Source organism: Gouania willdenowi, chromosome 13, assembly GCF_900634775.1.
Source record: "Gouania willdenowi chromosome 13, fGouWil2.1, whole genome shotgun sequence".
Lineage (NCBI taxonomy): Eukaryota > Metazoa > Chordata > Actinopteri > Blenniiformes > Gobiesocidae > Gouania > Gouania willdenowi.
The window spans coordinates 14596764-14615129 of NC_041056.1; the positions used below are offsets into that span (position 1 = coordinate 14596764).

At 35.0% G+C, this 18366-nt stretch overlaps 1 protein-coding gene across 4 annotated transcripts in view; it reads left to right on the forward strand.

Moving 5' to 3' along the window:
* Nucleotides 1-15018, forward strand: part of schip1 (schwannomin interacting protein 1) — a 255728-nt gene extending 240710 nt beyond the window's left edge. For all 4 annotated transcript variants that reach the window (XM_028464367.1, XM_028464368.1, XM_028464372.1 and 1 more), the window contains 3 exons: nucleotides 2554-2677; nucleotides 12808-12901; nucleotides 14454-15018. In XM_028464367.1, coding sequence (XP_028320168.1) covers nucleotides 2554-2677; nucleotides 12808-12901; nucleotides 14454-14568 — 333 coding nt within the window. In that variant the 3' untranslated portion in view covers nucleotides 14569-15018. The remainder of the gene's footprint in view (nucleotides 1-2553; nucleotides 2678-12807; nucleotides 12902-14453) is intronic.
* Nucleotides 15019-18366: the final 3348 nt, after the last annotated feature.

Here is an 18366-nt window from a genome sequence, read left to right on the forward strand (position 1 = left end):
TGATAACTTAAATTGCAGAAAGAAGACAAAAAGTACCTTTTTACAAAAAGTTAAAAAAAAATGACTAATAACACACAAAACAACAAAAATGTACAGACAAATATGCCAAAATGACTTCAAAAATACACAAAACAACAACGAAAACACGCAAAAAAACCTCTTAAAAACATTGAAAATGGCAAAAAAATAAAGAAAGGACTACAAAAGTAAACAAAATACTGTAACTCATAACACACAAAACAACAGAAATAGACAGAAAAATATGCCAAAAACTGACAACAAACATACGCAAAACAACTTCAAAAATACACTAAGGGTGTACGTTACGAAGCGAGGTTACCTCTTATCGCGCTAACTTCCGGGATTTAATCAGTGTGTGCTGTCCTACCAAGCTCGCTAACGTCTTACGGAGCTAAATCACCATGGTAACTTAGGCTGAACGACTAACCTGGTCAGGAGCAGTTTTTGTCCTGGATAAGATCTTAGCGAGTGCTAAAATCCCGCCTCCTGACAGATCAGTTGTCTTAGAAAACAACCTGACCAATAAAAGGAGGATCATTGTGAACATGTCGCTGTGTGGATCAGAGGTGATGCTGGTAGGAAAGAAAATATTTACACATCAATGCAATCCTTTCATTTACCAATGACAAGATATAGATTTACTGTGTATCTAATGGACTGATCTATAGTCAACTGACGAAAACAACAACAGAAAATACATCAAACAAGCACAAAAATGCATGAAACACTTTCTTCTGCCCTGTGTTAATGCTCAGTCATTAATATAAATGCTGACATGAATGCATATAAAGATGCTCATGGATCAGAGAATCACATTTTTGTCTATTTTAGATAATATTGGAGTTATACCAATACCTGTCTGAAAGGCCTGTCAGTGAGGAATTGCATGTGCTCATTGGTTAAATGGGTGGAGTTTGATGCTGAGGCAGTGGTTGTAACCAGAGTCTTTGTTGAACTGCTGCCAGTTAATGCCGTGTGAAGTGGATTGTCCGACATTCCTGTCAAGGGCATAGAAAGAGGGATTATCCAGTACAGTAGTAGGGCAGTGAAAAGTGTGGATTTGTGTTTGGGACTGTGAGTCTTTTGGTTCTAATTCGAAATTTTCGGATCAGAGAGAATAAGAGTCATTGCTGGAAAGTAATCTGCCGCCAACGGACGCTCAGATGGTAATTTGTAATTAGTGGTATGATCAATCTGCCTCAGGCACTCACACTGTGGTCAGCATTTGAGCCAGAACTGATATCAATCTACAGTCCTTTCCCCATTATCGACTCGCGCAAACTCTGACAACACATTTCCCTCTCTGTCACTGCTCAGTCACTGAATGGTGGGCGTGACATGGGCTGAAACTAAATCTGACGCATGGTAACCTCGAACAAAGATGTGAAAATTAAAAGTGAAGGAGGAAAATGGCCAGATGCCAATGTTTGAGAGAGAGAAAGAGAGAGCGCACATTCGCTGAATTCCTGGAGATCTGAAAAGGGAAAGAGAAAGTATGATGGCATGGTTGAGTAAGATTGTTGACAGAGGAAGCATCAGCAAACAATGTATCTGCCTGCTGCATGTGAGCTTTGGAAAGCAAATGATGTGTGCTTTTACTGAGTGGGATGTTTCTCTGTGGTATAGACAACTTTTAAGCAGTGAAAAACAGCAAATACTTGTACACAAAACTGGAACATGATACTGCATATGAAAACATTTGATACGTTAAAGGTGCTTGTGTGTTTTTCTGCCTTTGTATCATGTTGCACTATAGTGCAATAAGATAAACACTCACGTGATGGTCAATGACTAAAAAAACAATAAATGTGAGGCTGATCTAACCAAAAAAAAATTTAGCTAATATAATTTGGACGCTGTCAAACTTTAACAAGCTTCTAACACCATAATCACAAAAGTATCACATACCAGACTGTCACAGATCCACACAGACAAACACACTTTTATAGTCACTATTATAGGACATGTAATCCACTCCTAAGAACTCGACAAACAGGTTTGAAGGCTGACGTTACGCTGTCATCATTATGACATAACACCTCATTAACATGAATACGGTCGGTGTCACTGCCAGGGGAAACCTCGGTCAATGAATGGAATTACGATCCGCCTTGAACACAGAGTTTTTTATAATCCAGATATTTTATTATAGTGTCTATGCACTACTTCCTGTCCCGCGCTGGCTTATTTTTGTTAAATTACTGCAGCACAGCTCAGGCGTCCCACAAATATAGAAGGGCTGCATTAATGACATCCTTCATGACACCTTATTCATGTTAATGACAGCGTAATGTCAGCCTTATGTATAAAACTTTGAGTAAAGTGTTGCCGCTTTTTGGATGCAAGCACAGGGAGAACATGGAAACTCCACACATCAATGTCCTAGGGAAATGTAATTAATGAACGGAATTGTATTTTATTGATACTATTTTTAAAAAATGGGAATAAAACACAATGTTTTTTGGACATTCCTCTGGCATTCCATTCGCTTGAATGTGATTTTATTTTTCTGCTTTTTTCCCTTCTCTGCAGCTTCCACACATGCCTCACATCAACGAGTGTCTGATGAAGAGAAGCTTGAAGCCCACCGACCTCAGAGACATGACTCTGGGACAGCTCCAGGTCATAGTTAATGACCTGCACTCCCAGATCGAGAGTGAGTTTTTTTTACCAAACCAGTATGTGCACAAACGTCACGTGGCTGATACTCTTCACATGTATATGAGATTACTTAAAACACAGTCATCACTGCACTACTTCACTTCTTCACTTAACATATATGGAAAGTGGGTTGAACTTTAATTTGATAGCAGTGACATTAACCATATTTCAGCTCTAAAAATGTTGCCCTGCTATAGCCTTAGCTCTGATTTTGGGTGGTTGTCACTTTTTTCTCATTTTTCATGCCTTACTGCATTTTCATCCCAGTGTAAGTGTGCTCATCATATTTGCACTAGTTTTTAGGGTCTTGTGATAGTCTTATCTCAGAAAAAAAAAAAAAAAAAAAAATTTGCCATGCTATAGCCTTAGCTCTGATTTTGGGTGGTTGTCACTTTTTTCTCATTTTTCATGCCTTACTGTATTTTCATCCCAGTTTAAGTGTGCTCATCATATTTGCACTAGTTTTTAGGGTCTTGTGATAGTCTTATCTCAGAAAAAATAAATAAAAAGAAAAAAAAAACATTTTGCCCTACTATAGCCTTACCTCGGATTTTGGATGGTTGTCACTTTTTTCTCATTTTTCATGCCTTACTGCATTTTCATCCCAGTTTAAGTGTGCTCATCATATTTGCACTAGTTTTTAGGGTCTTGTGATAGTCTTATCTCAAAAAAAAAAAAAAAAAACATTTTGCCCAACTATAGCCTTACCTCAGATTTTGGGTGGTTGTCACTTTTTTCTAATTTTTCATGCCTTACTGCATTTTCATCCCAGTTTAGATGTGCTCATCATATTTGCACTAGTTTTTTGGGTCTTGTGATAGTCTTATCTCAGAAAAAAAAAAAAAAAAACTTTTTGCCCTACTATAGCCTTTCCTCAGATTTTGGATGGTTGTCACTTTTTTCTCATTTTCCATGCCTTAGTGCATTTTAATCCCAGTTTAAGTGTGCTCATCATATTTGCACTAGTTTTTAGGGTCTTGTGATAGTCTTGTCTCAGAAAAAAAAAAAAAAAAAAAATTGCCCAGTTTAAGTGTGCTCATCATATTTGCACTAGTTTTTCGGGTCTTGTGATAGTCTTATCTCAGAAAAAAAAAAAAAAAAAGAAAAAAAACATTTTACCCTACTATAGCCTTACCTCGAATTTTGGGTAGTTGTCACTTTTTTCTCATTTTTTATGCCTTAGTGCATTTTAATTCCAGTGTAAGTGTGCTCATCATATTTGCACTAGTTTTTAGGGTCTTGTGATAGTCTTATCTCAGAAAAATAAAATAAAAAGAAAAAAAAAACCATTTTGCCCTACTACAGCCTTACCTCGGATTTTGGGTGGTTGTGACTTTTTTCTCATTTTTCATGCCTTACTGTATTTTCATCCCAGTTTAGATGTGCTCATCATATTTGCACTAGTTTTTTGGGTCTTGTGATAGTCTTATCTCAAAAAAAAAAAAAAAAAAAAAAAAAAAACATTTTGCCCAGCTATAGCCTTACCTCGGATTTTGGGTGGTTGTCACTTTTTTCTCATTTTTTATGCCTTACTGCATTTTAATCCCAGTTTAAGTGTGCTCATCATATTTGCACTAGTTTTTCGGGTCTTGTGATAGCCTTGTCTCAAAAAAAAAAAAAAAAAAAAAATTGCCCTACTATAGCCTTACCTCGGATTTTGGGTGGTTGTCACTTTTTTTTAATTTTTCATGCCCTACTGCATTTTCATCCCAGTTTAGATGTGCTCATCATATTTGCACTAGTTTTTTGGGTCTTGTGATAGTCTTATCTCAAAAAAAAAAAAAAAAAAAAAAAAAAAACATTTTGCCCAACTATAGCCTTACCTCGGATTTTGGGTGGTTGTCACTTTTTTCTCATTTTTCATGCCTTACTGCATTTTCATCCCAGTTTAAGTGTGCTCATCATATTTGCACTAGTTTTTAGGGTCTTGTGATAGTCTTATCTCAGAAAAAATAAATAAAAAGAAAAAAAAACATTTTGCCCAACTATAGCCTTACCTCGGATTTTGGATGGTTGTCACTTTTTTCTCATTTTTCATGCCTTACTGCATTTTCATCCCAGTTTAAGTGTGCTCATCATATTTGCACTAGTTTTTAGGGTCTTGTGATAGTCTTATCTCAAAAAAAAAAAAAAAAAACATTTTGCCCAACTATAGCCTTACCTCGGATTTTGGGTGGTTGTCACTTTTTTCTAATTTTTCATGCCTTACTGCATTTTCATCCCAGTTTAGATGTGCTCATCATATTTGCACTAGTTTTTTGGGTCTTGTGATAGTCTTATCTCAGAAAAAAAAAATAAAAAGAAAAAAAAACCATTTTGCCCTACTATAGCCTTACCTCGGATTTTGGGTGGTTGTCACTTTTTTCTCATTTTTCATGCCTTAGTGCATTTTAATCCCAGTGTAAGTGTGCTCATCATATTTGCACTAGTTTTTTGGGTCTTGTGATAGTCTTATCTCAGAAAAAAAAAAAAAAAAAAAAAAAAAACATTTTGCCCAACTATAGCCTTACCTCGGATTTTGGGTGGTTGTCACTTTTTTCTCATTTTTCATGCCTTACTGCATTTTCATCCCAGTTTAAGTGTGCTCATCATATTTGCACTAGTTTTTAGGGTCTTGTGATAGTCTTATCTCAAAAAAAAAAAAAAAAAAAAAAACATTTTGCCTAACTATAGCCTTACCTCGAATTTTGGGTGGTTGTCACTTTTTTCTAATTTTTCATGCCTTAGTGCATTTTCATCCCAGTTTAAGTGTGCTCATCATATTTGCACTAGTTGTTAGGGTCTTGTGATAGTCTTATCTCAGAAAAAAAAAAAAAAAGAAAAAAAAAAAATTTGCCCAACTATAGCCTTACCTCGGAATTTGGGTGGTTGTCACTTTTTTCTCATTTTTCATGCCTTACTGTATTTTCATCCCAGTTTAGATGTGCTCATCATATTTGCACTAGTTTTTTGGGTCTTGTGATAGTCTTATCTCAAAAAAAAAAAAAAAAAAAAAAAAAAAAACATTTTGCCCAGCTATAGCCTTACCTCGGATTTTGGGTGGTTGTCACTTTTTTCTCATTTTTCATGCCTTACGGCATATTCATCCCAGTTTATGTGTGCTCATCATATTTGCACTAGTTTTTCGGGTCTTGTGATAGTCTTATCTCAGAAAAAAAAAAAAAAAGAAAAAAAACATTTTACCCTACTATAGCCTTACCTCGAATTTTGGGTGGTTGTCACTTTTTTCTCGTTTTTTATGCCTTACTGCATTTTAATCCCAGTTTAAGTGTGCTCATCATATTTGCACTAGTTTTTTGGGTCTTGTGATAGTCTTATCTCAGAAAAAAAAAATAAAAAGAAAAAAAAACCATTTTGCCCTACTATAGCCTTACCTCGGATTTTGGGTGGTTGTCACTTTTTTCTCATTTTTCATGCCTTAGTGCATTTTAATCCCAGTGTAAGTGTGCTCATCATATTTGCACTAGTTTTTTGGGTCTTGTGATAGTCTTATCTCAGAAAAAAAAAAAAAAAAAAAAAAAAACATTTTGCCCAACTATAGCCTTACCTCGGATTTTGGGTGGTTGTCACTTTTTTCTCATTTTTCATGCCTTACTGCATTTTCATCCCAGTTTAAGTGTGCTCATCATATTTGCACTAGTTTTTAGGGTCTTGTGATAGTCTTATCTCAAAAAAAAAACAAAAAAAAAAACATTTTGCCCAGCTATAGCCTTACCTCGGATTTTGGGTGGTTGTCACTTTTTTCTCATTTTTTATGCCTTACTGCATTTTAATCCCAGTTTAAGTGTGCTCATCATATTTGCACTAGTTTTTCGGGTCTTGTGATAGCCTTGTCTCAGAAAAAAAAAAAAAAAAAAATTGCCCTACTATAGCCTTACCTCGGATTTTGGGTGGTTGTCACTTTTTTTTAATTTTTCATGCCCTACTGCATTTTCATCCCAGTTTAGATGTGCTCATCATATTTGCACTAGTTTTTGGGTCTGTGATAGTCTTATCTCAAAAAAAAAAAAAAAAAAAAAAAAACATTTTGCCCAACTATAGCCTTACCTCGGATTTTGGGTGGTTGTCACTTTTTTCTCATTTTTCATGCCTTACTGCATTTTCATCCCAGTTTAAGTGTGCTCATCATATTTGCACTAGTTTTTAGGGTCTGTGATAGTCTTATCTCAGAAAAATAAATTAAAAGAAAAAAAAACATTTTGCCCAACTATAGCCTTACCTCGGATTTTGGATGGTTGTCACTTTTTTCTCATTTTTCATGCCTTACTGCATTTTCATCCCAGTTTAAGTGTGCTCATCATATTTGCACTAGTTTTTAGGGTCTTGTGATAGTCTTATCTCAAAAAAAAAAAAAAAAAAACATTTTGCCCAACTATAGCCTTACCTCGGATTTTGGGTGGTTGTCACTTTTTTCTAATTTTTCATGCCTTACTGCATTTTCATCCACAGTTTAGATGTGCTCATCATATTTGCACTAGTTTTTTGGGTCTTGTGATAGTCTTATCTCAGAAAAAAAAAATAAAAAAAAAAAAAAAAACATTTTGCCCTACTATAGCCTTACCTCGGATTTTGGGTGGTTGTCACTTTTTTCTCATTTTTCATGCCTTAGTGCATTTTAATCCCAGTGTAAGTGTGCTCATCATATTTGCACTAGTTTTTTGGGTCTTGTGATAGTCTTATCTCAGAAAAAAAAAAAAAAAAAAAAAAAAAACATTTTGCCCACTATAGCCTTACCTCGGATTTTGGGTGGTTGTCACTTTTTTATCATTTTTCATGCCTTACTGCATTTTCATTCCAGTTTAAGTATGTAGATTATATTTGCACTAGTTTTAGGGTCTTGTGATGGCCTTATCTCAAAAAAAAAAAAAAAAAAAAAAAAACATTTTGCCTAACTATAGCCTTACCTCGAATTTTGGGTGGTTGTCACTTTTTTCTAATTTTTCATGCCTTAGTGCATTTTCATCCCAGTTTAAGTGTGCTCATCATATTTGCACTAGTTGTTAGGGTCTTGTGATAGTCTTATCTCAGAAAAAAAAAAAAAAAGAAAAAAAAAAAATTTGCCCAACTATAGCCTTACCTCGGAATTTGGGTGGTTGTCACTTTTTTCTCATTTTTCATGCCTTACTGTATTTTCATCCCAGTTTAGATGTGCTCATCATATTTGCACTAGTTTTTTGGGTCTTGTGATAGTCTTATCTCAAAAAAAAAAAAAAAAAAAAAAAAAAAAAACATTTTGCCCAGCTATAGCCTTACCTCGGATTTTGGGTGGTTGTCACTTTTTCTCATTTTTCATGCCTTACGGCATATATTCATCCCAGTTTATGTGTGCTCATCATATTTGCACTAGTTTTTCGGGTCTTGTGATAGTCTTATCTCAGAAAAAAAAAAAAAAAAGAAAAAAAACATTTTACCCTACTATAGCCTTACCTCGAATTTTGGGTGGTTGTCACTTTTTTCTCATTTTTCATGCCTTACTGCATTTTAATCCCAGTTTAAGTGTGCTCATCATATTTGCACTAGTTTTTCGGGTCTTGTGATAGTCTTATCTCAGAAAAAAAAAAAAAAAAGAAAAAAAACATTTTACCCTACTATAGCCTTACCTCGAATTTTGGGTAGTTGTCACTTTTTTCTCATTTTTTATGCCTTACTGCATTTTAATCCCAGTTTAAGTGTGCTCATCATATTTGCACTAGTTTTTCGGGTCTTGTGATAGCCTTATCTCAGAAAAAAAAAAAAAAAAAAAACTTTTTGCCCTACTATAGCCTTTCCTCGGATTTTGGATGGTTGTCACTTTTTTCTCATTTTCCATGCCTTAGTGCATTTTAATCCCAGTTTAAGTGTGCTCATCATATTTGCACTAGTTTTTAGGGTCTTGTGATAGTCTTATCTCAGAAAAAAAAAAATAAAAAAATTGCCCAACTATAGCCTTACCTCGGATTTTGGGTGGTTGTCACTTTTTTCTCATTTTTCATGCCTTACTGCATTTTCATCCCAGTTCCAGTGTGCTCATCATATTTGCACTAGTTTTTAGGGTCTTGTGATAGTCTTATCTCAAAAAAAAAAAAAAAAAACATTTTGCCCTACTATAGCCTTACCTCGGATTTTGGGTGGTTGTCACTTTTTTCTCATTTTTCATGCCTTACTGCATTTTCATCCCAGTTTATGTGTGCTCATCATATTTGCACTAGTTTTTAGGGTCTTGTGATAGTCTTATCTCAGAAAAAAAAAAAAAAAAGAAAAAAAAAAAATTTGCCCAACTATAGCCTTACCTCGGAATTTGGGTGGTTGTCACTTTTTTCTCATTTTTCATGCCTTAGTGCATTTTAATCCAGTTGTAAGTGTGCTCATCATATTTGCACTAGTTTTTTAGGGTCTTGTGATAGTCTTATCTCAGAAAATAAAATAAAAAGAAAAAAAAACCATTTTGCTCTACTACAGCCTTACCTCGGATTTTGGGTGGTTGTGACTTTTTTCTCATTTTTCATGCCTTACTGTATTTCATCCCCGTTTAGATGTGCTCATCATATTTGCACTAGTTTTTCGGGTCTTGTGATAGTCTTATCTCAGAAAAAAAAAAAAAAAAAGAAAAAAAACATTTTACCCTACTATAGCCTTACCTCGAATTTTGGGTGGTTGTCACTTTTTTCTCATTTTCCATGCCTTAGTGCATTTTAATCCCAGTTTAAGTGTGCTCATCATATTTGCACTAGTTTTTAGGGTCTTGTGATAGTCTTATCTCAGAAAAAAAAAATAAAAAAATTGCCCAACTATAGCCTTACCTCGGATTTTGGGTGGTTGTCACTTTTTTCTCATTTTTCATGCCTTACTGCATTTTCATCCCAGTTCAAGTGTGCTCATCATATTTGCACTAGTTTTTAGGGTCTTGTGATAGTCTTATCTCAAAAAAAAAAAAAAAAAAACATTTTGCCCTACTATAGCCTTACCTCGGATTTGGGTGGTTGTCACTTTTTTCTCATTTTTCATGCCTTACTGCATTTTCATCCCAGTTTATGTGTGCTCATCATATTTGCACTAGGTTTTAGGGTCTTGTGATAGTCTTATCTCAGAAAAAAAAAAAAAATTTGCCCTGCTATAGCCCTTAGCTCTGATTTGGGTGGTTGTCACTTTTTTCTCATTTTTCATGCCTTACTGCATTTTCATCCCAGTTTAAGTGTGCTCATCATATTTGCACTAGTTTTTAGGGTCTTGTGATAGTCTTATCTCAGAAAAAAAAAAAAAAAAAAAAAAAAAAATTTGCCCAACTATAGCCTTACCTCGGAATTTGGGTGGTTGTCACTTTTTTCTCATTTTTCATGCCTTAGTGCATTTTAATCCCAGTGTAAGTGTGCTCATCATATTTGCACTAGTTTTTAGGGTCTTGTGATAGTCTTATCTCAGAAAAATAAAATAAAAAGAAAAAAAAACCATTTTGCCCTACTACAGCCTTACCTCGGATTTTGGGTGGTTGTGACTTTTTTCTCATTTTTCATGCCTTACTGTATTTTCATCCCAGTTTAGATGTGCTCATCATATTTGCACTAGTTTTTCGGGTCTTGTGATAGTCTTATCTCAGAAAAAAAAAAAAAAAAAGAAAAAAAACATTTTACCCTACTATAGCCTTACCTCGAATTTTGGGTGGTTGTCACTTTTTTCTCATTTTTTATGCCTTACTGCATTTTAATCCCAGTTTAAGTGTGCTCATCATATTTGCACTAGTTTTTCGGGTCTTGTGATAGCCTTATCTCAGAAAAAAAAAAAAAAAAAAAAAAAAAAAAACTTTTTGCCCTACTATAGCCTTTCCTCGGATTTTGGGTGGTTGTCACTTTTTTCTCATTTTTCATGCCTTACTGCATTTTAATCCCAGTTTAAGTGTGCTCATCATATTTGCACTAGTTTTTCGGGTCTTGTGATAGCCTTATCTCAGAAAAAAAAAAAAAAAAAAAAAAAAAAAACTTTTTGCCCTACTATAGCCTTTCCTCGGATTTTGGATGGTTGTCACTTTTTTCTCATTTTCCATGCCTTAGTGCATTTTAATCCCAGTTTAAGTGTGCTCATCATATTTGCACTAGTTTTTAGGGTCTTGTGATAGTCTTATCTCAAAAAAAAAAAAAAAAAAAAAAATTGCCCAACTATAGCCTTACCTCGGATTTTGGGTGGTTGTCACTTTTTTCTCATTTTTCATGCCTTACTGCATTTTCATCCCAGTTTAAGTGTGCTCATCATATTTGCACTAGTTTTTAGGGTCTTGTGTATAGTCTTATCTCAAAAAAAAAAAAAAAAAAAACATTTGCCCTACTATAGCCTTACCTCGGATTTTGGATGGTTGTCACTTTTTTTCTCATTTTTCATGCCTTACTGCATTTTCATCCCAGTTTAAGTGTGCTCATCATATTTGCACTAGTTTTAGGGTCTTGTGATAGTCTTATCTCAAAAAAAAAAAAAAAAAAAAAAAACATGTTGCCCAACTATAGCCTTACCTCGGATTTTAACCTAATCCAGCTCCCTGATTGGTTGTAATATTTTCAAAAGCCAATGGGAAGTCAGAATTTTCTTTCCACCCCCTTATTGGCATAAAAGACGTACTAGTGGACACTTTTAGCTTCACTAGTAAAGTATACTCACACACTCATAAACCAAAATTGAGTAGTGACTAAATGATCTCACATTTAGTCATGCAACAACAAAAATGTATAAACTAGTATTTAAAAACAAAACAGATATTTTCATCCAAAAATCCTAATTCCAAGCCAGACGCTTACATTCCTAAAAAAGTCACATAAAAAGTAGCTCAAAATAAATAGTACTCAAAGTAAAGTTAATAGTTACTTTCACCCCCTACGTTTATTTTTTGCTAAAATTCTTGCCACGGTTCCCTTACATACAGTCAACATCTCATGTATAAATTTAAGAGGGAAGAGACCAAATCTTGCACAATCGGAACTTAAAGTCTGTGTAAAGCAGAAATGAATTTGTGTTGTTTTGAGTTCATCACCACAGAAACACGTGTCATTGGCCACTGAGTCAAATTTGAAAGATAAAAAAATATACAAAGTATATGAAATTAGAGAGAACATTGTGAAAGATAAAAAACTTAGGAAAAAATCTTAAATGAAAGGTCAAGCTGCGCCCCCTAGAGGTGAAAAAACTAAATTGTGGTGTCTAAAAGTGCTCATTTCATGGAAAATGTGGGCACCAGTGGACACGTTTTATTCCCCTGAGTCCGAATATGTGGTTTTGTTTCGGCTAGGGGCTGAATTGGCGCTCGCTGGAGGTTGCGGAAGTTTGGCGTGCTTCAGCAGCAGGGTCGGGTTTATGCAAATGATGGCTTCGTTACGTAACACGGCTGTGATTTCTCACCTGCCCATTAAATCCTGAGCACAGAAATTTGAAACACAGTTTGTGAAGCCCAGCTCCACAATTTTATGACAAATGGTCGAATGGCTTTTTGCATGTTTTAAGGAATACGTATTTCATGTGTTTGCTTTACACGGTCTTTAATTTATTTCCCACAAAGGTAACTGTATAAAATAAAAGGTTTGTTACAACGTACAATTACTTTCTAAATAAATAACACCAATTAATTCAATTCAACATAAAAAAACAATTATCAGACTCTAAGTATAGCTACATTTATAAACTCTAAAACTCAGAAAATAACCTCCATTCAATGCTATTTTGGTGCGGTTTATTACATTAATCTGATTGGTCCGGCTATGATGGATTGCGTTTGACTATTGTCTGCTCATTTCATTTTTTGTAGTTTCACAACGTCTGTTGATCATTTTAAAACCTAAAATAATAATTTACGGTTGGTGTAGAAATGTAACAAGTGACTCTACTTCTTTCTAAAACATACTTAAGTACAAGCGAAATGACTGAATTTAGAAATATACTCAATTGCAGTAACGTGAGTACTTGTGAGCCATTACTTTCACCTCTGTTTATTGTAAATGTTTCAGTATTTCTGAGTGGATTTTAGTGACGTTTGTGTGGAATGGATGAAGGTGGTCCTCTGCACAGTTAATGCACACCGTGGGGACTCCTGACAGAACCTGATCTTGGTTCTGCCGCTAAGTCCCAGTTTGTTTGATTTCACACTCACTTTCTCATTGTCTCTCACTGCAGGTCTGAATGAAGAGCTTGTACAGTTGCTGCTGATTCGAGATGAACTACACATGGAGCAAGACGCCATGCTTGTTGACATAGAGGATCTCACCAGGTAGAGAAGTGTTTTTGACTGATGGAGGAATACATCTCAAAGGCACAAGAGATCGTAGATACTTTAGGTTGTGTTTTAAAATCAACACTTTTGATTTCTCTGTTGAAACCCAGAAATAAAATCGTATGTTACTTCAACGAAGTCACAAAAATGGGATTGAAAAAGGTCCAAAAGGTCAGATCATTAGAACTCGTGCCAGATTTAGTATAACGACTAATCTGTGAACATTAATAGAGGAAAAAACTGAGTTTTGTCATTATTTGTAGTTTTGTAATAAAAACAGACAAAGGTCTGAGGGTTTGTTTTTGTTTTTTAAAGCAATTCTTAGAGGATAATACTGTACAATAAATAGACCACAACTAAATGCTCAATATATTACATTGATAACAGTCGCCTTAAATACACCACATATAAAAATAAAGAAATAAAAACAAATACCATTAAAAAAAAAACCGAACGTTTTTCACCACAAAGTTAAAAACAGCATAAAGTTGAGGCTTTAAAAAACGGTTCATAAAGTTCAGATGAATAAATCTCAATTTATCATAACAACCACTTTAGAAAAACAGTGACTAAAGTAAAATTATCACCAAACGAGAGCGTAAACCTCCACCCAGCAACAAACATGCCAAATATTCACAGTTATCTGGATCATTGATCCTGATCATGGTATTGTGATCATTCACACTTCACACAAAGGCTTGGAACAAATTTATATCCCTATCTATAATGATACAGCAGGTCCAAATGTATGGACACCCCCATTTATATTTGGTAAAAATGTTCGTGATGTACTTTTGATGTAATACTGCTGACAGACAAATAAATAAATATGGAAATATGACCTCCTTGGTGGAGGTTAACGCCAGTAATATTCTTTCTGAAGTATTCAAATTTGGGGGCTTACGTTCTGAGCGCCCCCTCTGGACAGAGATTGAAATTGCATGATATGTATGCGGTCACTGAACTGCTTTCATCTAAAACAGTGTTCTCTAATGGGGGTACGTGATGGCACCACATGAAAGCATTACAAATTTGTGGTTTTATAATGTTTATTTTTAGTTAATAATGATAATCAAAATAATGATGATGAAAATGATCTTAATTCAAACATTAACTAGAAATACTAAAGTATACTATAGAAATACATCTATTCAGGAGGCTAAATACTGTTTCATTCCACTTATTTACAAAATGAAATTATTTAAAATCTGTGTATCATTCATTCATTCCTTCAATATGCTTTATAGTTGTGTTTAAATAGTTTTCTAAGCAAAATGTTGGAGTCGGACAAAGGGGGGGGGGGGGGGGGGTACTTGGATTCAGAAATAAGAGAAAGAGGGTGCTGCTTGGGCCAAAAGATTTTGAGAACCACTGTCCTAAGAGATAAAATAAATGAAACCTCAACCTAACTGATCGATGAACTCATCTTTGATGTGGGGTGTGTGTTTTTGGGGCGCAAAATACAATTTCTGAACCCCCAGTAAACCACAGGCTATCTGGTTTCCTGATGATAATGTGATGATAATGTCTCTTTCCTTCTTCTCACCAGGCATGCTGAGAGCCAGCAAAAACATTTGGCAGAGAAGACCCCTTTCCAAATAAGAAGCCCCATCCAGCCAGCGTTCACCCTGCTCCCTCTGCCAAGCTTCGCCTCCTGCTACTAAAGATCCCCCCACAGCGTCAGTCATTCCTCCTCCTCCTCCCTGTGTCGATCCAACACTCCTCCCAGCTTGTCCAAGTATTTTGGCCCCTCGCTGCGTCCCTGTTTTGCCCTCATCGTCTAGCCCTCCAGTCATCGCTCACTGACTCAAGTGGTAGCAGCAGCTCAGAAGATAACCACTTCCATTCATCAGCTTCTGTGGGTCTTTTCTCAAAGTGCCGAGGAAGAAGAAGCACGTCCTGCTTCCTGGTAGAAGAGGAAACTGTTTGTGTGTCGTCCTGGATTCTGTCTCCAGCTTCCTGTGCAGTGATGATTGGCCTGGCTTCGCAGTTTCTTTTTAAACTTTCTACAGTCGCCACAAAAATTATAATTGTTCAGATGCAAAAAAAAATGAAAATAAAATGAAAAAAAAAAAAAAACTGTTGAAAAAAATGAAATAATTGTGAATAAATAGTAGAAAGTCAGTCATGAGAAGAAGAAGAAAAAAAAACGAAACAATGCTGTATGAGAAAAGATGGAAAAACTAACATCTTCTGACCGTTTTTAAGTTGGACAATGATTTTAAAGTATTTCAAAGTCAACCTGTTTTTATTCTGCTCAAAATGTAGTTTTCAACTGAGAAATGTTCATTTTTGAAGGTGCTAAAAGAGTGTAAAAGGAAACATGCCTGCCTTGTAGTTGAGTTGTAGATTTGGGTTCATACGTTCACTTTAATTGCTCTTCAACATTTTGTGAATGTTGATTTCTGGACACGAGTCATTTTAAATGAATATCAAAGTGTGTTAATATTGTTTTTTTTTTTCATCCTACGGTATTCAGATACTTTATTTGAGGGAAGAAAAAGTTATGTACAGATCTGTAAAATAAAGAATAAACTTTGTTTCATATACATCACTTTTGTTGAGTCCTATGTTAAATATTTGGTTTCCTTTTCCAGTTTCCTCTTTCTAATGATTGATGACCTTTGCTGGAATGAAACCTTTGCGGCGGGTTCTGTAGTGTGACTCAATGGCTGTTTCACTATTGCCTCATAATGACACCGGCTCTATCTCTCATACACGCCGACAACGCAGACAAACAAACACTTGTGGTTAATTATACTTCCTTAAAGTGCCGTGTGCTCTTCTTGATGTGAATTCAAGCAGCCGCCTTTAAAGTCTGAAACTGGAACTTCTTGCTTTCTGATTGTGGGAATACTAATGAGGGAAACACCACACCAAATGGTGATGATGGGTTTTAGTCAAGAGTCGAAAAATGCACGAGTTTCATTTTTTCTTTTTTTTTTTTGTTAATAACAGGAATGAGAAAATCCCTCTAAAAATGATCGGTGCAGCACTTCCCTTCTCAAGACACAACAAACTACAATCATTTTCTTGAAATGTTGTAGTTTTTTAATGAATTAATATCATTTATATTACTGGTACTCTCTATTATGTACGTGATGGATTTTTCAGATTTGGCTCTGCAAAGACTGAACCAATTAAAATCCTTCTTTGGTGAAGCTTTCACAAATGTTATCATGAATGAGTGCAGTAAAATATAATTTAAATATTTAGCTCTTACAACATATTACACTGTATAATCACAGCACAGCATTAGGTCAAATGAACTGATTTTAGGATTGAAATGTTTGTTCAATAATCTACCAGGTCAGATCAGATATACTGTTTATTATCATTTTAATTACCTTTTTATAGACATGTTTATTTTATTTATTTTTTATTATTATTTTTATTATTGCAAACCCAATCACATACAATAATTTCATCAAATGTTTCCAAATAATGCTATATATCATTGATATTGTTACAGAGAAATACCATAGTTGTTTAAGTAGTACTGTAGTGCATCCATGGCCTGTTTTATATGATTTTTTAATTTTGTGGTTTATTTTTTGAAAAGAAGGAAGTGATACATATTTACAAATTGTTTCACTGGCACTTACAATGAAAGATTGTAAAATAATTACTGTATATTGTGATGAAAATCCAGTGCTGCCACAGAGCTGCAGACACACACATGCTTGAAGAAGGACTCCAGCAAACCTAACCTCCATGTTTTTGGACTTTGGGACGAAGTTGGAATATGTTTAAGAGAACGTGCAAATTCTGAAAGGTAAAGGTATGACGAATGCTGCACAAATGCACCAACGCTAACTCAGCACCAGTTTCTGAACACACATTAAGAAAAAGTCTTATATTGGTATATTTATTTAGCACTTTTCTCACATTGCAGATCTAGTGATTGACTTATTTCACATTTTGTTGATCAGTTCCTTCTCCTCCATAGGGAGAAGAAGGAACTGCATAACCACACATTATGACCTAATCACAGAACCGTCATAAGCTCTCATTAACATTGAATATACAGTACCAGAAGAATGAGTGGACTATGTGTGACCATAGAGTCAGTCAGATGATAGTGATATTATGATGATCCTGCACATTGTAGATGTTTATAACAGCCTTCTTATAGTGTGAAGGCAGTGGATGTGTTTTTATTATTGACACAAATCTTATCACACATGGTTCCCAATCGTTTTTGGATCGTGACCCCATTTTGATGTCAAGAATTTCTGGCGACACCAAAGATGATTTTGCTTTACTCGTCGTACACTAGTGCACCAAAAACCTGTACTGCCTGTTTTTAGTCTGCTAGAGCCAAAAGATTCATTACTAGAATTAATGCAAATGAAGTAAATCCATCACCCTGATTGGTTTCATGAAAGCGTTTATTTGTACGGTTGCCATACAGATAACCCCTGGTGCTGTTTAGGGTTAGGGGTTAGGGTTAGGGTTAGGTTATAACCCAATATCGCAACAATTTTTAGGGTTAGGTTTAGGTTTAGTAGGTTTAGTAGGTTTAGGTTTAGGTTTAGGTTTAGGTTTAGGGGTTAGGGTTAGGGTTAGGTTATAACCCAATATCGCAACAATTTTTAGGGGCTAGGTTTAGGTTTAGTAGGTTTAGGGTAAGGTTTAGTCTCGGTAAACTGGCCAAATAGGGACGCTTCGTACATAGAATACCGGTATATTGATACGTCAACCGTACGTACAGTATAGCCAATGCCTACTTTCATTTTCCATCATGTTCCAGCATCTTTTCTAGAATTAGTTTTTGATCAAGTTTGTTAAACTGTATTATTATTATTATTAATAATAATAATAATAATAATAATAATAATCATCATCATCATCATCATCATCATCATCATCATAACTAGATTTATATTTGACCAAGTGAAAGTATAGAATACAGTTGTTTAAAATAGTGTTTTAATTTGTCAAAGAATAATAATTTTTTAAAAAATCATTTCATTTCACTGCTTCAACACCTTTAATATCTACATATAAAACATCAATACTAAAGTTAACTCGTCTAATTTTTATGCATACATAAACTTTATATATTCCTAAAATGTATCTACAAAAGGCTGAAACAAAGGAATGTATTTATGAAGCAGGACAAATGCATTATTTATTATTAATGCATTGAGTTTAATCATCTGTAGCAAAATTAAACCAAACTTTCTGAAGTTTTTTAATACAACATTAATAATGGTTTTCCCTATCTCACAAACAGAGGGACTCCAGTCCAATTTGAATGACTTCACTCTTGTTGTTCGCTTCAGCAGAGTAACAGGATTTTTCAGTTCGTACACCTGGAGGAAACTCCGGTTTATTACGTTTGGTGGAGACAACCCTGACACCTGACCTGGCCTGCGGGGAACGCCCACCTGCTTGAAAGCTTTAAATACAGTAGACGCAGTAATCAGTGGCATTAAATGCAGGATCTCCCTCAGAGC